Raw genomic sequence first — 23,086 nt, forward strand, 5'->3', positions numbered from 1 at the left:
TAAGTGCCCTAAAACTGCAGTTTTAGACTAAACCAAACAACAGATCTCATTTACATTCAGGTTCACTTTGAGCCACCCTGTGTTGTCCACAGTAACTCGGCTTCTATTCTCAAAAAAGCAAGGCAGATACCTCTGCACCTCCAAGTTCGTGTGCTTAGAAGCTTGTTCTAAGACACACTACAGGAAACCCTAGGCTGATTTCCCACTTTTGGTTAGAAAATGTGCATGTGGGTCCCACCCAAGCAGGCGCAATTAGAAGATAAAAGGGATACAATTAAACAAGAGGTACATTGTGAAGAAATGTTGACAGCTGCCTATTTCTGCAGTCCAACAATACTCAGTACATTTGAGTAACCAAATGAGAGGAAAGACAGACATCTATGTACACTAGTTTGAGCACAGGAAATTGACTCCAGGCATTCTGTTTGTAAAGAAAATAGGGGAAAATTTCCAGGTTTTAATTTTCTTTTTTTTCCAGGTTTTACTTTTCATGTTTATTATCTTTTTATTCAATCTCCCTAAAAACAACTATTTGGCGGCAACTTGAGGCAGAAAAATTCACAGCTCCTTCCCACTCAGCTCCAACCAGCAAAAGTGGTTATGATTTATAAGATGATTTCTGAAGCTCATTTTTTTTTTTAACGTTTATGCCTTGGTTCTTTGCAGGAAGCACAATGTGCCTATGTCCTCTTTGTTGTCGCCATACTTTGGATCACAGAAGCTTTGCCCCTGTCAATCACAGCTCTACTGCCTGGCTTGATGTTTCCCATGTTTGGGATCCTGCCCTCCTCACGTGTAAGTTCTTCCATTGCTGTTAAAACTCAATTACTTATTTTATGTGGTGACATCATTTGAGAAAAGTTGCCTTTAAAGGGAGCCATGATCTTGAGATAAGGCTTCTTTGTAAGCGTTCCAAACTTTCAAGTATTCCTTCTCTGAGATTCTGCATGTTTGTCTGTCTTCAAGGAACAAACAGGTCCGAGCTTCTTTTTCTTTTTCTTTCTTTTTTTCTTTTTTTAGGTTATATGAGGTTTATTAAATGAACATTGGGAGGAGAAGGAAAGGAAAGGGGGAGGGGTACCCCAGAGAGAGACAGAGACAGAGGAAGAAAGAAGAGAGGAAGAGTAAAGGGGGGAAGGGAGGAGAGAGAAAGAGAGAGAGAGAGAGAGAGAGAGAGAGAGAGAGAGAGAGAGAGAGAGAGAGAGAGAGAAGGGTGGAGAGGGTAGAGAGTGGTCTGAGCTTCTTGAGTCATGTGTGTTTGTAGAAGAAATGTGGATCCATCTTTTGTTGATATTTCTAGCTCATGCCTTTTTCCCAACAAAAGGGGCCATTCAGTCACACCCTGAACAATCTGGTACTATTCCTCAGAAGTTGAACTGATGGTGAAAAAAGTAAAAATAAAAAAGGAAACACTTTGTGCTTTTAATGAAGAAAAGGCTTCCTTCCCTGTTTTCTCTCCCAGAAACTTGGTATTCCAAAAGATAAAGCCAAATTAACTTTCATGTGCACTCTATTTTGTTCTTGCCGAGAGGAGTTTATTCATGCTGGGAGCTGCTTTTTACCTTTATGCAGTCTAAGGGTGCCCATCTAAAGAAAATAAATTCAGTTTCCCCTTAAATACACGAAACGCCCAGACACCAGAACACTTATCCCTATTCAGTCTCGGGTAGCCAGTAAATAACTGCCTAAAGTGGCCCCAACTGTAGAGCAGCGATGTCCGTAGGCACGCCCTCAATTTCAGGCGGACAGCGCAGCCTGCCTTCCCTTCTGCCTTCTGCAGCTGTCTGGATGCTCACATCTTCTTAATGTGGACTGAGAATTTTTTCTAACTAGTCCTGGTTCAGCTTCTGAGGACTCAGAAACCCCAAATGTAAGTTTCTTCAGTGGCCTAATGTGCCATGGAGTAGGGAAGACTTAACAGAGAGAGTAACTGTGGTGTAGAGCTAGCAGTGCTAGTACCACTGTGGCTGGCAGCACCTGTCCAGAAACCCTTTATTTTCAAAGGCGACAGCACCACCAGCCCTCGGGTGTAAGAGGTGGAAAAAGATTCTTCTGGGACAACTCTCACCGAGGGCAGGCGTCTCCTCCATTTTATGCCCTACAAATGACATAATTTCCTATATTTCTGCTTGTAGGTCTCCAATAACACCCAGGGGAGGGTAATTTTTATTTCTATGGAGTTCATTTTAGACCAAATCTGACATTCAATTACATTGACTCATGCAACTTTACTTCATGTCTCTTCTGCAAATAAGCAACATAAGTGCAATAACATTTCTTGAATTTTAATATTAATGCAAACCCTATCTCCAGTCTTTATGATTTCTAGATTTTAATTCTTCTCTTCAAACTTACCACCTCCAACTTTATTACCACAACCATCCCATCTTTTTTTTTCTCATTCCAGAACTAACACTAATTTGTCAACAGTACTTAAAATTAAGGCAGCTAATGATTTAGCTATGTTTCCCATTGCTGTGATAACGTATCCAGACAAGGGCAAACTAAAGAAGGAACGGTTTACATTGGCTCCCAGTTTGGATGTACCGTCCCTCATTCAGGGGAAATGTTAGGTTCAGCACAGTTTCTCCTTTTTTATTCAGTCCAGGATACGAGTCCATAGAATGGTGTTGCCCACAGTAAGCAAATCTTCCTACTTCAGCTAACCCAACATAGATAACCCCTGTCAGGCATGTCTAGAGGCTAACATAATCTACAAAATTTCTCATTGGCATCTCCTCAGGCTTGCATCTCAGACGATGCTAGATCCCACCAAGTTGATAATAATAACTGTCACAGTGGGTAAATGTAAAATCTGCTACCAAGCAGTACTCAATAAGTACTGTTTAATGTAACCAGTATATTGACAAAAACAGGCTGTTTTAGAAATATCTGCTGTACTGCAAAATCAAATATATGCATCATCTAAGGGGAACTGGAACATATAGGCAGTCAGAACACTTGGTACTTTTAGTGGTTATGCCTTTTCTTCTGTTTTGTGGTCCCTTTTTCACAAAGGACAATTAGCCTTTAGCTAGTAAATATCCTACCAAAGCTAGTGTGGACAGATTTAGTTAGGAAGACATGAGTTGTATAAGTCAGGGTTGAACAATCAAATAAAGTATGCAAAACAATGTTCAAATGATGATACACACCCATGAGTTTTCATATCAACAGTTTTGAGAGTATTACCCTATCATTATACCCCATGTCAGCAGTTTTGAATATCAAATCTATCATTGAATAGGTATCTTCATTGAAGTGGAGAACACTAAACATATCGCCACCTTATTTATAATCTTATTTGCATACTTAAAAGCCAGTGCTGAATATCCAAACCTTGCTATGCACATTATTGTTATTGAAAATACCAACAGCCATTGAGCTTTTATGCTGTTAAATTAAATCTAAGCTGCTAACTAGTTCAGTGTGGCCAATTTGATCTTCATAACATAATATTATTATTACTATAGTTGAAAATACATTTACAAATAAAAATGAGAAAAAAATCTATGCACATATAGATGCTATAATACAGATTCACTCAGTCACTCAATAAATATTTATGTGGTAGCACCTGCCAGACACTTGGAAAAGATTTATAAATAAAACTTGGGGAAATTTTTATGAATAAATATAGTCAAATTTTAGTGTTTATTTTAGAAGAATAGAGAGAGTAAACAATATATTTGATAAGTAGATGAGTTGAATAGTTTGTTAAAAATGTAATTAGTGGGACCTGGAGATGGTTCAGTGGTCAGTGAACTTGACATGCAAATACTAGGATATAAGTTTAGATTTCCCAGCAAACATGCGAGCGCGCGCACACACACACACACACACACACACACACACACACACACACACGGGGAGGCGGGAGATAGGATGTGCATGGCTGGAAGCCAATTTACACAACTGCTAAACTACAGATTCAGTGAGAGCACCTGTCTCAGAAAATAAGATGGAGAGTGATAGAGAAAGATGTGGATACCCACTTCTTTTTTTAAAAATTTATTTTATTAATTTATTCATATTACATCTCAATGGTTATCCCCTCCCTTGTATCCTCCCATTCCTCCCTCCCTCCCATTTTCTCCTTACTCCCCTCCCCTGTGACTGTGACTGAGGAGGACTTCCTCCCCCTGTATATGCTCATAGGGTACCAAGTCTCTTCTTGGTAGCCTGCTATCATTTACACCATGGAATACTACTCAGCTATTAAAAACAAGGAATTCCCGAAATTTGTGGACAAATGGATTGAGCTAGAAATGATCATAATGAGTGAGTTAACCCAGAAGCAGAAAGAGTTACATGGTATATACTCACTGATATCTGCACACTCACTTCTTGCCTCTACATATGCATGCTCAGGCACAGTCATCTGCACACACATGTGGACACATATGCATATATCATATACTCACCTATATAAAATAAATGTAACTTATAATAATGGGAAAATGCATAAAGTTAATGAAGATTAGTAGGGGTTTAGATAGATTTTATTTAGACAGGGCTGTCTACTTTAATAAAAATTCACTATCAGGGCAAAAGAATCTATTTACCTGAATAAAGAGTTACTGGAGATGAGGAAGATAGCCATTTAAGTACTGAGGAATGCCCACTTCTTAAAGGAGAAACACCCAGTACAGAGACCTTAAGCCAGGCCAATAGCTAGCGTATGACTACAACCAAAGGATTTAGTGGGAAATCGACTGGAGATAGTATCAGGGAAGGGCTGTGAGAAGATGTGTCTTGGCTATGGCCAAGGAATGTCATGGCAAGCATTTACCAATTGAGGAAGTAGAAATTTAATGAAGAATTTTGAGCAAAAATGTAACATGATAAATCTGTCTTTGATTTTCAAAGAACAGTTTGAGCTATTGTATTAAGAAACTAAGCAGAAAGGAGACAGGCAAGCTGCTACAAGCTAGGTGGAAACCTTGGTAACTCAGAACAGGGCTCTGACACATATGTTGACTATCCTACTGATAAAGTTTGAAAGAAAAAGCAACTAACTTCCTTTAGCCATTAGATATGTCATTCAGTTGAAAGATGCAAGGGTGCTGCCTAGGTTTTAGACTTATCAAGTAGAGCGCTGCAGCTGCATCCCACCTAGATGGACTTAGAATGGAAGGAGCAGGCTGGCCGTGGGTTAAGAATTGAAGCATTAATTCAGTGCTGAGTGTGTACATGTGAAATGCTTCTTGGGCATCTGAGTGCAGGTGTTGAGTATGCATACTGAGGATGGAGTGTGACTATGTCTATCACTTACCAGACATTCAGAGTTCCTAAGAGATAGGCTCACCTGGAGTTATTAGATGACAGTCATCAGCAGACAGATGTTAGTTAAAGTCTGTTACTTGAGTTCACTTAGGAAAGTAATCGAAGACAGGCAATTGAAACGGAGGCTGGAGAGATGGCTCAGTGGTTAGGAGCACCAGCTGGTCTCCCTGAAGCCTCAGGGTCAATCCTCAGCACCCATAGGGCAGCTCACAACTGTCTGTGCCTCCAGTTCCAGAGTTTTTGACGTCATCACAGAGACATACTTGCCGGAAAAACACCAATGTTGCCACTACCTTTTAGCCTTGTTCTTAATAGGGTTTCTTAACGCCTTTACCTCCTTTCCAACTCCCCAACCTTAGGTAGGAGAGAAAGAAAGTTAGAAATGAAGAGGATGTAGACCTCTTTAGACTTAGTCCTGGCTGGTTAGGGCCATTGGGTTATTTGGGACAACACCAATCTGAGGCCTCGGGCTACTCAGCAGCCCAGCAGTCCAGGAGCCTTCTTCCTTTTCCCCTCTCTCAGAGTGTTCCAGGAAATATCCCTTGTCTCTTGGAGTGCCCGTCCTCTCTCTGAGCTTTGGTATTTATACTCTCCCAGAGTCCTCAGAATCTCACTAATTCAGCTGGCAAAGGCCATACCCCTCCCTGAGCCATAGGAGGCAACTGTCAGCTGTGGATAAACTAAAAGCATCTTCATATCCCACACCTGGGATTAAAATACAAACTTGTTTACAGGACATAACAGTTTTTTAAAGAACCCAAAACTTCCACTACGCTCCAATGAACATTAAAGAAGGAAGGAACGAAGGAAGAGAAAGAAGGAAAATCAAAGTAGAATGTTAGACTCTGTAAGCTCCAGAGGTTGTTTCATTTGGAATTTAGGGTTCCACGTTTTTTTTTTCTTTATTTGAGACTGGCTTTTCCCACCCATTGTAGAATGACCTTGAATTCACAAGGTACCAGGCTGGCCTAAAATTTGCCTCCAGAGTACTTAGATTACAGGTTTAAGTTTATGCAAAACAAACAAACAAAACTCACCAATAATAAAAACCAAAACCAGGTTAATGAAAAGAGAAAGTGTTAGGCAAGGAGACCAGAAGAAAAGGGGTCTGAGATAAAAGGAAAACCAGAAAGGTGTGAAACCCTAAAATGCAAATGAAGCAAATCCTTTAATGATGAAGGAACTACCAGGATGTCAAATTTGCTAGTAAGTGAGTTAATATGAAGACCAGAAATGTGATCATTGAATTTAACAAAACAACTTAAATAAGCATTTTTAAAGATTTATTTATTTATTATTATGTTTACACTGCTCTACCTGCATGTACATCTGCAAGCCAGAAGAGGGCATCATATCACATTATAGATGGCTGTGAGCCACAATGTGGTTGCAGGCAATTGAATTCAGAACCTCTAGAAGAGCAGTCAGTGCTCTTAACAACTGAGCCATCTTTCCAGCCCTTACATAAGTATTTTAAGTGAACTATACAATCATATTAATTTTAGCCATCGAGGCATATCTTAAAGAGACATTCTTATTTAGCTCACAGACAACGTGCAGAACCACCTTTTGTGTGTGTGTGCGTGTGTGGGTGTGTTTTATTGATTTGTGCAAAGGTTGCTCAGCTGATACATTATCTAACTCAGCAGGAACCCAGGTGTGCTGTTTGGAAAATTCCATATTTTTAGATGAAATCCATTTTGGGGGCCGGAATGTAACTTTCTTGATCTTGTAAAGAGATGTTAAATCTCATGAATTTTACTTGACATATCCATTTTTCCTTAAAATAGTTATATTTATCAGTGTCATTCCTAAATCACCAAGACTTCCTCCATTTGTTTATTTATTTACTTACTTACTTATTAACCAGCCTCATGTATCCAATGCTGGCCTCAAGCTTTTTATATAGGCAAGGACGACCTTAACCTTTTTCTTTTCCTCCTGCTTCTACTTTCTGGGTGCAAGTCTGAGACTATCGGCATGCACCGGGCTCTGGGTCACTTGGTGCTGATATTAAAACCCAGGGCTCTATGCATTCCTTCAGATCTGCACATGCCAGGCCAGCACTCTAGCTGCTGGGCCACATCCCTACTCCCCAAGAATATCCTCTGTTGTTATCTTCTTGACAGTTAGGCTGCACACACATATTCTTAATCAAATATATGTGATCTTTATGAAAAACTAAAGAGTGTAGAATCTATAATAGCAAATGGAAAAGAGCTTAACCTCTGAATTTGTTTACAAAGTAGACCATACTTTGCTGGTAAGGGATTGGCAATCTACAGTCCTGAGTGCAAATCCATTTGGTACCTAATTTTCAAAGTGGAGTTTTATTGCAATGCAACATTGGCCATTTATTTATATATTGCCTTTGGTTCTTGCATGCCACTGATGAAGTTGAATGATTGTTATAGAAACCATGTAACTCAAAAAATATAAAATATTTAGTACCTAGCCTTTTAAAAGTATGATAATCCCTCATGTAATTCAATATTTTGCTGGACATGGTGGTACATATCCTTAATCCCGGCACCCCGGAGGCAGAGATTCTCTGTGAGTCTGAGGACAGAATTGTCTATGCCGTGAGTGCTAAGATAGCCAGAGTTACATGGAGCCCCTTCTCAGCATCCCTCCACTCAGACCCGTGAAAGAACATCTCAGAGCTATGACGATCTTGTCTTTGATCGCCTTCTAGTGCAATAGTTTCCCCTCATTTTCTGGAGAAACACTTGAAGATACCCAGAGATGGCCCCAAATCTGCTGATAGAACCCTATATGGACCATGAATTTTTCCTTTGTGAACTTCAGAGCTCTCACATAGTTCCAGCATTCATCTTCTCTTCTATATTCGATGCCCTGCTATCTTCCTTTGCTGACAATTCAGCAAATAAATAGGTAGATAAAATAAGAATTACTTAACATAAATACTTTGATACCACAGAAATCAATATGATAAGCAAGAAGGCTACTAATGACTAACTTGCAGGTAATACATACATCGTGATTACACAATTGACTGGTATTCTGGCACGAACACAGAAAGATAGTGTGAGATTGTATTATGTAACTCTAAGCGGAGTTACGATTTTACATTTACGAATTATTCATTCAAGCTTCTAAAACAAAATAACAAAATTCTCTGAAGCTGGGAACTTACAAACAATTGAAATTTAATTGCTCAGGGTTCTGGAGGATGAAAATTAAAAGATCAAAATACCGGCAGAGAGGCTGGAGATGTTTCAGGAGCAAAGAGCACATGTTACTCTTATAAATAATCAGAGTATGGTTCTGCAAACTTGCACTGGACCACTCATAATTGCCTGTAATTCTAGTTCTAGGGGCTCCAACACCCTCTGCCAGCTTCCATACATACTTACACGTGTGCATGCATGTACATACAAATAAACCAAAAGTTTAACATATCATTAGACTTGGTGTCTGTTAAGGGTTAACTTTCTGCCATACAGATATTGGCTGGATGTTTCATTCATGAAAGACGAAGGAACTCCTTTTACCCTCTTTAATAAGTAGAACCAATAATAGTTTTTAGCAAAACTAAAAAAATAATTAAGAGCATTTTTCAAAACTCAAGTATTAAGTCTTGCAGATTAACTTCCCACATTTCCAAGGAAAAACTGGTCACTTACTTTTTGAATTTTAATTATACCTTGAAGAAGTATCTCCCATATACCCACAATACCATCGTGCCTTCTCTGCTAACTTGCTTCTTTTCATTTAATAACTTTCAAGATTCTTGAACCTAGGGACTTGGCAATTAAGTATTAGACACAAACTGTATGGGCTATTTACATGCTATGTTCATAACTATTTGATCAATATAATTTATTCTATCTTCAAAATTACCTGGTCCAATAAAGAAGAGTTTAAATGAAAAAATCCATATAATATACACTTATTTTTGTCATAACACAGAGAAATACCATGCAGTCCAGCTTAAGGTCCCAGAGAAGGAATCGTTGGAGAATTAACATCTATTTTAATCTATGAAGGAAGATTAGGCTATTCCAGCCTAACTTGGTAGCAAATATCTAATTATTTTTTGTGTTTAGGGAAATCTATATAGAGAAAGAAATTGGGTGAGGTGGTAAAAGATTGAGCCCGGAGATGAAATGAGCCTGAATTTTGATAGGTTATGTATGACAAATGGAGAATATAAAATTTGGTCTTAGATACCACAGAAGTAACTGAAAGGGCATAAAATGGTCGATAACTTGACTAGATTCACACTTTGAAAAAGTGACTAAAAGTGGTACTGGGTGGGTTAGAAAAAGAACGGTGGGACCTTAATTAAACTAATCATGTGTAAATAGAGAAGATTCAATATATTAGAAAATAGAGAATGTAAAAAGAACACGTACATATATTGGAAATTAAAAAAAATCTCAGATAAATCTGAAATTTGACTTAGGCAACAGAATAGTCAGAGTGTTACTTTGTATTGAACAGAAGATGAGGAAGAAAGTGTTTGAAGGCTATTTAGTTGAGAAGAGGGGTGTTATTTGACTTATTGGGCTTTTAGATGTTTGTGGGAACCAGCAGTGTCTCTTGGATTTACATGCTGGAACTTGGACTTCTGTGCCAGGATACAAAGAGCACAGTCTTGTACTCACTATTTATTCAGCAAGTCTGTAGCTGATCTCTACTATGTTAGATAGTGTGTATGTTAGTCACACGCAGACAGGAATTACATCTCTACGGTATGCCATTGGGTGTATAAAACAAGAAGAGCACTCATGGAACCTTCTAGAGTACATACAATTGTGAGGACAGATTTAAAATATTTCAAAGTCGGCCAAGAACATTTTCTAGGAGAGCAAGGAAAAAACTACAGAGGGTGGGGGGAAGTTGTTTGCAGAAACAGACACACTAGAAAATCAGCATAATGAAACAGTTATGTCAAACTATGGCACAGGGTTGGGAGCTGAGAGACTCAGGGCAGAAGAAGCACATCTGGAAGGTAGAAGCTGAGAAATCACTGCCACCTTTATTTCTGCTTTAATTTACTAAATGTTACTTACGGCCTTCCTACTTTGTGCCAAGAGGTGGACACGTGGTCTCAGGGGAAAGACAGGGAACACGGCGTTAAGGAAGCAGTTGCATGATGTTGTAGTGAAAAGAAACAGGGCAGGTCAGAAAGATAGCAGGGCCTGCTGGGAAATCCCAGCGCGTTGAAGACGTTGGTAGGGGAGGAAACTATAGCCATCTCGTTTCCTCTGTCTCAGCTGAGAGCTTCTCCAGCCCTTCAAACAGTTTCCACTTCTTGGCGCTGTAAAACTTTGAGTTCTGTGTCTCCGGCGGAACTGCGCGCTGACCACGTCCCCTGTATGAGGAGACCTGGTGGCACTCAGAGGAAGGATAGCAGGCTACCAAGAAGAGACTTGATACCCTATGAGCATATACAGGGGGAAGAGGTCCCCCTCAGTCACAGTCATAGGGGAGGGGAGTAAGGGGAAAACGAAAGGGAGGGAGGAATGGGAGGATACAAGGGAGGGGATAACCATTGAGATGTAATATGAATAAATTAATAAAATTTAAAAAAGAAAAAGAAAAAAAAAACTTTGAGTTCTTCTCTTTCAGTTCTTTAAAAGACGTAAGCCATTGTTGTGGACTCTAGTTAAGCCACTGTGCTTGGGAACACTCGAGTTTAAACCTCTGTTCTACCAGTTCTTGCTATCCACTTTCTAACCTGCCTTCTTTTTGCATTTCTTTTCAATTTCTACTGACCGCTATTATATCTGCTTCTATGAAAGCATCTGTCTTAGTTTCCACCTATGAGAACTCACACATTTTGTCCTTCTGTTCCTGACTTAATTCCTTTACCTCATCTTCAGTGTGCCTATGTTGTCAGTGACTTCACACTCTCTGCTCCTTTAACACTTTAGGATATAAGACAGATACATTTTCAAGGTTACAGTAATAAATTAAATAATATTATTTGTTATCACCGAATAACTATCAAATATAAGGAAATAATATACACTAAAAATACATTTAAAAATCAGTGCTTTCCAAAGCATAAGGGAAGTATCTGTCTGTTTTAATCCCAAGGGATAGTATCAACTTTCATATTTTACTGAAATCAAATTAGCCTTGTGACAAGTGAAGATATGATTTAAGATTTCAAAAACATCATCAGAATTTCTTTTCTTTTCTCTCTCTCTTTTTTTTCATAGTGTTCAGATAATTTTGCTCTATCCTTCCCCTGCCATATTACCAGGGTTTTGAAGGGATACTTTCTCCCATCCCCTCCTTTCACCACAGCTTTGTGATTTTAGAAGGCATTTCCTAACGTCAGTTCAAAATATCAGGTGCATGAGGCACTGTCTCTAACAAATCACAGGTGAATGTATCAAGATAAAAGACATTCTGAAAACAGGCAAGAGGTTAGACAACATTTTAAACAAATGTAAGATGAATCATTATAAAAAGATTTGGTGAAAGTCTGTGTGTATGTGGCGGGGAATGTGGAATTTTAAGAGCTGAGAGTTGAGATTATAACTTGATCGAACATACAATTCTCTGAGTGGGAAAATCTCTTCTTAACACGGTGGGGAATTCTCTGGAATTACTGTGGCGAATGGTTGCTCAAAGTGCCTGGACACAGTGTTACTCTCTCTGTGGTCTTTAGGTAAGGACATTTGTTTTATAACACATAAGTTTAAAGATGAAGTCATTAAAATATGAAGGAGGACTATGGTTGTCAGAAAGCAGATAGTGACAAAGACATGAATTCAGGTCGCTGAGGGGAAGAGCTGAAAGGGTGGGAGCTGATGTGGAATTTTCTGACATTTCAGTCATTGGCACTCTGCTATAGGACCTTGTAAAAGCAACAATTTATAGATGAAAAAATAAAAGCATAGCACCGCTTGTACAAAGTGACTCATATTTTAAAGTCTACTGTCCTATGCATGTACATTTCCCTCTATGCTTTAAAATCGGGCTATTTCTGGGTAAAACTGTAGATAATATTTTAATTTGTATTCAAACACATTTACATGGCCTTTGACACAATAGAAATGACATAGTTGAAGGTCATGGCTAAGAGTAGTAGCCTAAGAGTGTGTTTGCTGTACATAATTCCCCCAACCAACATACACAATTGTGGGTTTAATTGCAATTTCAGGTGGCTTCTTCCTATTTCAAAGACTTTCACCTTCTGCTGATTGGAGTCATCTGTTTAGCGACATCAATAGAGAAATGGAATTTGCACAGAAGGATTGCTCTGAGGATGGTGATGATGGTGGGTGTGAACCCAGCCTGGTAAGTACTGCATTCGCCGCATCTGGATGACAACCTCAGCGCATCATTCTGTGCAGAGCAAGTTCCAAATAAGTAATGCAGGAAATGGCCTGGGCAGCAGGGCAGCTGTGAGACCGTGAAGGTGATGTGACACGTGCGTGAGGGGTAGGAGGAAAACAACAACTTTCCTTTCACTGCAGGTCAAATTCCAGGGAGACTGGAATAAATGCACACAGCTCTCGCACCTTTAATGCACCATTGGAGTCAAAGGTGAGAGGAGCCTCGAGCCTCAGCAAAAGACATTGATAGACTTCAGAGTAGATTTCAATCTCATTTTGTTTATTTGGCTGATTACATATTCAAAACTCCTCCAAGAGCATTCTTTATCAACACGGAGGATGTTATGAACCAAAGACAAAGACATTACTGGAAAAATATAAGTGTGTGCAGAAAAATTCCAAGGTGAACACATTTCTTTTCAAATCAAGTGTTGTGAAATAAAACAATCAATTGAGAATTTTCTCCTATATGTGAAATTACTCATTAGAGTGATTCCCCTTCACTGAAATGAATGTTTTTTATTCCATTAAATTAATTAGCTACTTGGGTTCCGCTTCATCTCTTGTTATAAACACGGACACCAGCTAAGGGACATTTCCAGTGTCATAATCATTTACATAATGTTTTACCCTAAAGCCTTAGGTGGTTTTTTTCCCTCTTCTTTTCATTCTTTGGAAAATAAGCAAGTTTGACTTATGTTACATAATTTCATCAAGAGATTCTGCATTTATCACTGTGAAGCGAATTGCTTTGCTAAAATACTGATACTGTAAATGCATGTTCATGAACACATGTCTATGTACATGACTCACATGCCACATATGAACATGACACATGAATACATGATATATATGGGACAAATTTGACAAAAATGTATTCCTTAGAGAACTTATTATACAAATATATTTCCTTATAATATATTTATTATGCAAATACACTGGAATAGTGCTTTTTCCTCTTGGGCATCATAGAAATATTTTTCTTGACTACTGGATCATTACTCCAGGAGAAAGGAAACTGCACTGAACAGTAAGGCAAGACTCCTGTGAATTACATCATCCTGTGACTTTTGGTTTAAGGCATTTTCACCAGTAGAAGCTTTATCTGATGATAATTATTTTTAATATGGAAAAGCTATACATTATACAAATACTACAGGTTAAACGTTTTCATTTTTTAAATTGAGAGTTATTTCTGTTTAAATGTATTTGTAATATGTTTTACATTGTTTCACACATAGAAAGCATTGACCATACTCAGGTCTGAACCATGGCATGGAATTGTTTATATAGGTCTATTTTCAGAAAGGAGATTTCATAATTGGCAATTCATAGAAATATCTGCTTGGGAATTATTTTTGGTACCTCCTATCAGATTAACCTTCCCCACAAGAAATGTTTTGAAATTTTATAGAAATGGTTTAAGTCCCAAAGTCTTACATTTGTTATTTAAGGATGAATTACTCTATTCATAAGAGAAGACAAGTAATAAATCTAATCCTTGACAACAGGAAGAAAAGCTTGGTTCAGGAGGGCATAAAGAATAAAATCTATAGAAAATTCTGAAACTTCATTTTTTCAAGAGATTGTAACCATTTTCTCCACCTACTATATATTGAACCAGGAGAGTGAATGGGTGAATGGAGATTATTAAATATTAATCCAGACCCTGGTTCTGCTTGCTGCACATACTAACAGTGATATGCCCAAAAGATGAAATAGAAGCAAGAGATTCTCATTAGTTGGATGCGCTTTGATCTTACTTGGGTCTAAAGACAAGTAGCCATTCATAAAAAAGTGTCATATATTAGGGTAACCCTGCAGGCTGCTGTGTCATATACCAATTTGCAGTTAGGTTTAAAATTAACCAACCTTTCTGATTTTGAAGATAATGTTCTCCTTGTACCCTTAAGGGGATGCATATCTTAATAACTGTATTCTTACATGTTTCACTTTGATTCTGTCTATATAACTAAACTCAGAGTTCCCCATCTGGGCAGACACTTCACCTTCTGTGTTATAAAACACCCAGTTTCCTATTCGCCAACAATGTCTTTTACCATTGGATATAGAGGGCTACATGAGCTAGGCGGCGCAGCTCCACACTAAAGACTCTCTCATTTCAGGCTGACGTTGGGGTTCATGAGCAGTACTGCCTTCTTATCTATGTGGCTTAGCAACACCTCCACTGCTGCCATGGTGATGCCCATCGTGGAGGCTGTGGCACAGCAGATCATCAGTGCGGAAGCAGAGGCCGAGGCCACTCAGATGACTTATTTCAATGAATCTGCCGCCCATGGACTGGAAATAGATGGTATCATGTATTGATATGGCCACAGTGAGATCTAGTCATTTGGGCAGTAGACATAAATTCAAGAATGCTGGGATAGATTTTAAATTAAGTATGCATAAATGTATGAGATGAATTTAGCCTCACTCTTTTTGTAGTGCCTGGTATCTACTCACATGAATTCTACAAATGCTTTCCTTTAATTCAACTGCTAAATATGTTCTCTGGCATAAAAAGGAAGGATGCCTTTGTACCCTCCAGCCAGCCCAATGGAGGGTTCTCGTGTCCTTATCAGTAGACATTCAGGGTACTCTCCTTTCTCCTGAATGGCTTTCCTGCATAAATCACAGGTCTTTAATTCTTGTATCCTATTTGGGTACAGTACAGCATTAAATTCCATATTCGTATTTCTTACTCTGATGAACTGCTCTGATGCAGTGGAAGACGTTGCAGGATATTTGTGCTTATAAAAGAAAAATGTTATATTGGCATAAGGTGATCTTGCTTGTTTTTAATTTCAAAGAATACTTCTGTCTTCTAATGCATACATACACATACACACACATGCACGCACACATGCAGACCCAATGGTAACTCTTCACTTAATTGGATTTTTTTCATTTAATATTTTACAGAAACTGTTATTGGACAAGAAATAAATGAAAGAAAAGAGAAAACAAAACCAGCTCCAGGGTAAAGACTATTGATATTTGATAAGGATTTTCCAAATTACATTTTAATGAAATTACAAGCTGGGTCAATTTATGTTTCAGAAGCAGCAATGAAACAGAGAAAGTTTCAAACAAGATGGAGACAGAAAAGGTACATTACATTCGATTCTTTCTAAATGCTTTTACATAAATTATATTAGGATTGTAATTGGATACATACCTATTTTAAAATGTGCTACTTTCTCATATAAAATTAATTTGCATGACTATGTCCACGTTCGGTGTAAGGGTTTGATGAGCTCTCCCGAATAGACATCCAGATAAGAATTATTTTAGGCTCTGTACAGCAACATCATCATTTTTCCCTTTTGTTACAATCTTGGTTATGGCAATTAGCCAACTGAGTTTAAAGAAACACAGTTCTACTCGCAAAATACTCTTTCAGTTCTTACTAAATCTTGTTGACCTGTTTTTATACTGGCTTTCATTAGCCTCATCCCTGGTTTTCCAGATTACAGACTTAGAAACACCATTTTTCATATAATTACAAGTGATGGTGTAATTTTTGTCCCCTTGCCACTAAAAGATCAATGCAGAATTTATGAGTTGCTTCTGTCAAATACAAGCAAAGGAGTAATGGCTATTGTAGACACTGAAGAGAGGAAGGGGAACCATACACTCCATTTCCTTAGAATAAATCAATATGTAAACATTATACGACATTGCACCAGGAGCAGAGTTTCTCAAGACTACTGAAAATAATCCTACTTAGAAAAAGCCCTACAGTAACCATGACATTAAGAAGAGGAGAGCAGGCATATATTTCCTCCCTGGGCTGTATAACACATTAGCATGCAGCTCAGTTGGAAAAGGAACATTATAGTTTATAGAAATTTCAAAGAAAGAGTGAGTCTTCTGGAAAGAGAAAATAAATGTAAGAAAAGGTTTAAACCATTAGCTGTGTCTACCTCAAGGTTTCTATGAAAAAAATATATATATATTTATGAAAACACTTATCTTTGAGGATAAAAGTTTCCTTATAAAATATTAAAAATGAACCGTGAGGCAGGTGTGTTATAGAAGCATACACTGGAAAATGAAATTTGTATACTCTTGTGAAAACTAACAAGTCCTTAAAGAATGTACGTACAGCCAGTAACTTACTTGCAGACATCTTCAGCAAGCTGGCCTTCTGGCACCATGCCTAAAGTTTCAAGTTTGAATTGATTTGCTATCCATCGTGTCCTGGGCCTTGTAGGAAGAGGTGTTAAAAGGTGACTACGCTTTATTAAAAATATCTCAGTCTAGTGAATGCAAAACAGTAATAAGCAGACACAAAAGCTACAACAAAGCTCACCCAGAAGCCAAGCCTTCCAAAGAGTGGCGCAATTGGCTTGCTATGAGCATAGGATGAAGAAAGGGTGTGAAGTAAAGATGCTTGAGTCTGGGAAGGTGAACACCTGCAAGAGAAGAGTGCAGATTCCAGGTCTGTGAGAACAGGTCTGCTTATTCGGATGCTTACCTCAGCATATCCCTCTAACGGAAACATAGTCGGTGTCCAATATTTATCTTTGGCAACTAAGGAATGAATGAATACAGTGGGTGAAAATAGAAAATGACACTCTAATCAGAGAGTATATGCCGCTCCCGCAGACCAGCTCTGGTAACGAAGAGGAGAGAAGAGAGGCGGATCTGCGGTAGGGAGAATTAAGCAGGTGATGAACGGCTGGTTAAGGGAAACCAACAGTTGGTTGAACAACTACCTAGAGGAAGGTAGTTGTTGAGAGGCTGAGGAACGGAGGAAAAATAAATACTTGGTGACTCAGGTGTATGTGGCACAAGCTGAAGGTCTTAAAGCCAAGGAGAACTTTATTTTCTGGTTCTCTATTTGCTTGCTGTTGCCCATCTTTCTAATTTCCTTACCTGCTGTTACCCGCCTCACTCTAGCTTACTCTCTCATGTCTGTTACTTGCTTTTCCCTGGCCTAAAGACATTGTATTTACAAGATGGTTATAGCAACATAACTTGAGCTAAATTTTCTCTAATAAACAAAAACTTGACTTACTCCCAGTCCCAAACCAACAGATGTGCTATCCAAGCCTGTGCTGACTGCCAAGGAGTCATCTATTATAAAATATCTGTAAAGCATGACGTTCCAAGCCCACCTTCTAGTGCTCTCAAAGCAGATTCTAAAGAAACATTTCTACAAATGACAGTATGTAGTCAGGTACTGCTGTTACGTCAATGTCTTAACTTTCTTACATGCAGTTTCTACTTGGGTGCTCACAGCCAGAGCAAAAAACTCTATCATTGTATCAAGCCTTTGGCCAGATGCCCTCTTTCAACATTCTCTGTGGGAAAGTTTTCCCTGTATGATTTTCCTTAGGGCTGAGAAATCAGTTTTAGGAGAAATAGCAGATTTCTAAACATCATTACACCTGGACCATACATGATGTCTGGGGGCAGTGGAAATCAGCCGGAGATCTTTGGAACTTTGACAAGCAAAGCCTCAGCAGCTGCTCTGGGTGTCTAGAGATCATGCTGGACAGTCAGAGGTCTCTGGAACTTTGTCAAGCAAAGCCTCTACGACTTATTCTGATGTCTGTGGCAAGTATACTTATCAAAAGCTCAACTCAGCAAGGCTCACAGCCTTCGGGATGCCTTTGCTGAAAGCAGTAAAATGACTGGGCCAGGCTACAGGCAATTCTTTGAGCCTAGCATGGAGATGGGAGATTCTTTTGTGGGAAGAAAGCTTGAAGCTAGCAGGCAGCATGGCAAATTCTGCTTAGGGATGTATACGCATTGTGAAAGGCAAAGGTATCTGAACATGACTTAAAATTTCTGAATAATCAGACCCTGAAAATGAGAGATCATTATAGTAAATGTCTCTGGTATTGTAAACTAGGTGAGGGTAGACTGGAAGACAGTAGTTTGGGATGGGGAACACAAATGGAGGAAAACTTTCCCATTAAGAAAGTTAAACCAGTTAAGGATACATTGTAGGCAACAGATTGATACCCAAGTTTAGGAAAGAGAAACAAAACTTTAAATGCAGATTCTATGGTCTTTCACACCATAATAATTTAAATTCAGCTATAATGGATTCTTTGGGGGGGGGGTGAAGAATAGGCTTTTAGAAAACAAATATTGCTTTGTATATGTAGAAAATATTTTTATTCATCTCTGACATTTTCATACATGTATGTACAGTATTTTTATAATATTGACCCCCCCCCCCCACTTATCCCTATTCGTCCCCAAACCCGAACCCAACCCTGACTCCTAATGAACTTCATATCCTCTCCCTTTTAAAAACAAACCACTGAATTCAATTAATGCTTCGGATAAGCAGGGGTATAGGGTCACCTACCGGAGCTGGAGCTCCACTGAGGAAAACTCTCTCTTTCTAGCAGCTCCCAGCTTCCAGGAGTTCTTCAGGTCGGGATGGGCCTCATCAGTCCCTCCCCATCCATTCTGGAATGTCTACTGGCGTAATCTTTTGTGTGTCTTTTCCAGCTATTGTGAGTTCATGAGTTCAGTGGCCATGTTACATCCAGAAAAACCATTTTTGCAACAGTCCTCCCCAACTGCTGGCTTTTCAGTAACATTCCCCAAGGCCTTGAAAAGTGTGTGATAAAGATATCACATTTAGAGATGAGCACAGTCACTTGTGTTCAACCCTTTGACCAGTTTGTGTCTCTGTATTGTCCCTGGTCCACTGCAAAAAGAAGCTTCATTTATGAGGGCTGAGAAGTGCAGTCATCTATGACTTATTCTTTTTTGAAAGGCAGTTTGATGCCCTGTCCATTTAGCAAAACAATAATAGGAGGTTCTTCCTGATAGCCTGCAAACTGCTCAGCCGTGGGGTCTTGGCTGGCTTCCGGTACTCACATCAGTTCTGTCCTGTGAAATGGGCCTTAAATTCAACCAAAAAGGGGTTGGTTATGCCCATAGTACACACACTGCTCTTAATCCACTGGACATACCTTGTCAAACGTGGTCATTACTATAGCTCAGAGGGTTCGCACCTGGGTAAGACCACTGATGATTCTTCTCCACGCCAGCCTTAGTAGCACCTTTTACTACTATGAAAACTAGCCAGTAGGGAGGAAGCTTCCAGGTCACCATCAGCTCGGATTCTCTGTGTCTTGTGCCCAAAGTGAGTGGCATCTTCAGAAATAGGGCCTCACCTTCAAGTTCTGTGGAGTGAAGAGTAGCAATGACTACAGAGTGTATTGTTTCAGAGGTCTCTGACGTGTCTCTGAGTAACCAATCAAAGGGAGCCACACAAGGCACTGGGCTCTTTGTTTGATAACCCATTGTGTCTTGGAGAGGTAGGGTAATTCTAACCTTTTCTTTATAATTTATTCTTTTTAAAATATATTTTATTAATTTTTTCTTGTTACATCTCAATGTTTATCCCATCCCTTGTATCCTCCCATTCCTCTCTTTCTCCCATTTTCCCCTTACTCCCATCCCCTATGACTGTGACTGAGGGGACCTCCTCCCCCTGTATATGCTCATAGGGTATCAAGTCTCTTCTTGGCACTATGTTTAATTATGTATATGTGTGTGTGTATTCTATAAGTGGATATGTATATATGAGCATAGGACCTTGAGAAGGCCAGGCTATAGTGTCAAATCCCCTGAAGTTGGGGTTACAGGCAGTTATAAGCTGCCTCGTGTGGGTGTTGGGGAAAAATGTAGGGTCCTCTGTAATAGCAATGTGTGCTTTTACTAAGCTATTTATCCAGTGCCCACACACACACACACACACACACACACAGAGAGAGAGAGAGAGAGAGAGAGAGAGAGAGAGAGAGAGAGAGAGAGAGAGAGAGAGAGAGAGAGACAGAGACAGAGAGACAGAGAGACAGAGAGACAGAGAGACAGAGACAGAGAGACAGAGAGAGAGACAGAGAGAGAGACAGAGCTTATAAAGTAATGGGTTTATGACTCTTTGAAAATTCTTTAGTGTTTTTCCTTCCCAGCCTCCTTGAGGATGTCCCAGCCTCATCCTCCCAACTCAGTCTCCACCTTATCCACGTCTTCCCAGTTTTTCCACTTTCTGTCTTCGTGTCAGATGTGCCTCACTGTCCCTTTGCTTAAAATTCTATCTCCACTTCCTTCCCACTGGTTTTCTGGCTTCTATGGGCACTCCAAGTTAAACCTACACATGTAAAATCAATTTTTGGTTCTTAACAAGTATAGCTCTCTTTTCAAGAATAAACAAATCATATGGTTCATATTGCAATTAGAAAGAACTACAGCTATTCTTCATTGGGTTTACATTAGACAATTTAACACTGAGTGATTATTTGAAAAAATTTATACCTCACTTATCTAGTTATGAAGTAGAAGGCATATTTGAGTTTATAATGTTTTGTTTGTTTGCATTCATCTTGAAGTAAATAGGGCATTCTATTGATTAAGACAAACTTGTAAAGTTTGACATTGCATTCTATCTACAAGCCATAAAATATATAATTATTACCTTCTTTTGGGAAAGAGTGGTTTAAAATATATTTCAATGATTAAGAAACACCCTGAAAGGCTAAAACTGCACATCGAGCTGGTGCCTGTGGTATGCATTTGAGGCCAGCCAGGGCTACATAGCGAGTTCCAGGGAAGTCAGCCTGGGCAACAGCAAGAGATTCTTTCAAAAACGAACAGGAGACTTGAGCTTTTTCCATAATTTTCATAATTCTGTCATATTTTTGACAAAAGATTTAAAATTATTATCTAATAAAAATTAGTACAATGTTAATTAGTTAAAACACCATTTACTTTGTACAAAATTCAGAATTGCCCTAAATTAATTATTAAATCTGAAATAATGTGACTAAATTAACATGAGATTATTAATATCCTTACCTCATTTTTCAGGATTGTTTTTTTCCAAGGCAATAAGGTACTTACATGTATGCATGCATGCTCCCTTTTGCATGTGTACACACACACACACACACACACACACACACACAGAGCTATCATTTACTATGTGGTAAATAAACAGTTCTTAAGGAGAAGAAAATTTATAATTGCTCCCAGATAGATGCTCTACTTGTTACATAATATCACATTGACTAAGAAATATGAATGTAACATATGCCCAAATTATCACGCCAATGAACAATCCATTGTCCCTTCCCCATTGTCACCACCATATCCATATTCCTAACCCTCTCTCTTCATTCCATGTTCTTCTAAACACTGCATCATTTTCTCATAGGCTACATGTAATTTGTTTGCTTTTAGTTTGTTTGGGTAGCACTTGCTTTCTCCACTAAAATGTAAGGCCCATATAGAAAGGGTATTTTCATTACTCTATACATCTGAACTGTCTGGGAAAGAGATAGCTATAGAAAGTATTCAGCAAACATTTGGTGATAATTTCAGTAATAATCAATTAAAATTTATTTAAAATAACTAATGCTGTACATAAATTGTAATAAGAGGAATTATATAAAGGCTTAAAGATAAAGCTGTGAGTCATAAATAAGAAAATTTTATGTGGAAAGATAAATAATGGTTTGGAAAGCAAAGAGACTGCTTAAATCAACAGAAGAATGGACAGTCCTCAAAAGCGCAAACACAAATGGCAATGAGCACTTTTTAAAGTGCCTGGTTCAGGTAAATGCAAATTAGAACTTCTTCAGTATAACGCCTCATCTTAGATTGGACACTAGCAGGAAATTTGACAATGAAAATGTGAGAATTTAAGGAAAGAGAAGGCCTCATTCGGTGCTGCTGCGCGTACAAATCAGTATGGCTGTTATGGAAATCAGTATGGAGGTTTCTCAAAACATTAAAAATTGAACTACCAGGTGCCCCAGCGAGACAGCTCCTGGGGACATCCTCAAAGTTCTCCATATCTTACCAGGGACATGGCTGTACAACAGTATATGTAGTTTTATTGGCACTGTGTTCATGATAGTGAGAAAATGGGCCTTCCCAGAAGCCCTCCGGCAGGTAACAGAGGGCTGTGCATATACACGATGGGACTTTGTTATGCTGAAGGGAAAATTAAACTATGAAATGTTCTGGAACACAGGTGAGTTTAGAGAATGTATTATTAAACAAGGTGACCCAAATTCAGACAGGCAAAAACGGTGTGGTTTCTCTCATGTGCAATTCCTAACCTATAATGTGCACATTTGTGGATACCTGACTGTGTGCCTACAGGTGTGCGTGTGAGTGAGTGAGTGAGTGTGTGTGTGTGTGTGTGCGTGCATGTGTGCACATGTGTGTGTGTTTGGGGTAGAGACAGAGAGCCACAGAAAGAGACACACAATGAATATTGGTTTAAAAAACTGTAAAGAGTACCAAGGAGGATATAAATAAGTGATGAGGGTTGACGAGAGCTGGACAAAGGGACATAGGAGACATGAAGAAGAAAGAAAGAAAAAAGGGCAGTGGGGCTATAAGGGGGGCCAGGGACACTGGTGAGAGGAGGCCATGAGGGAGAAGAATATGCTTAAAGCACACTTGGCCTGAAAATGCCGTAGTGGTGCCTAATA

The 23,086-nt window shown here is 38.9% G+C and overlaps 1 protein-coding gene across 1 annotated transcript in view; it reads left to right on the forward strand.

Annotated features, from left to right (window-relative positions):
- Slc13a1 (solute carrier family 13 member 1) overlaps window positions 1–23,086 on the forward strand; it is an 84,592-nt gene that overhangs the window by 16,023 nt on the left and 45,483 nt on the right. Inside the window, exons 2-6 of the mRNA XM_051152475.1 lie at window positions 667–795; window positions 12,431–12,567; window positions 14,732–14,919; window positions 15,531–15,588; window positions 15,669–15,717. Coding sequence (XP_051008432.1) covers window positions 667–795; window positions 12,431–12,567; window positions 14,732–14,919; window positions 15,531–15,588; window positions 15,669–15,717 — 561 coding nt within the window. The remainder of the gene's footprint in view (window positions 1–666; window positions 796–12,430; window positions 12,568–14,731; window positions 14,920–15,530; window positions 15,589–15,668; window positions 15,718–23,086) is intronic.

This window comes from Acomys russatus, chromosome 10, assembly GCF_903995435.1.
Source record: "Acomys russatus chromosome 10, mAcoRus1.1, whole genome shotgun sequence".
Lineage (NCBI taxonomy): Eukaryota > Metazoa > Chordata > Mammalia > Rodentia > Muridae > Acomys > Acomys russatus.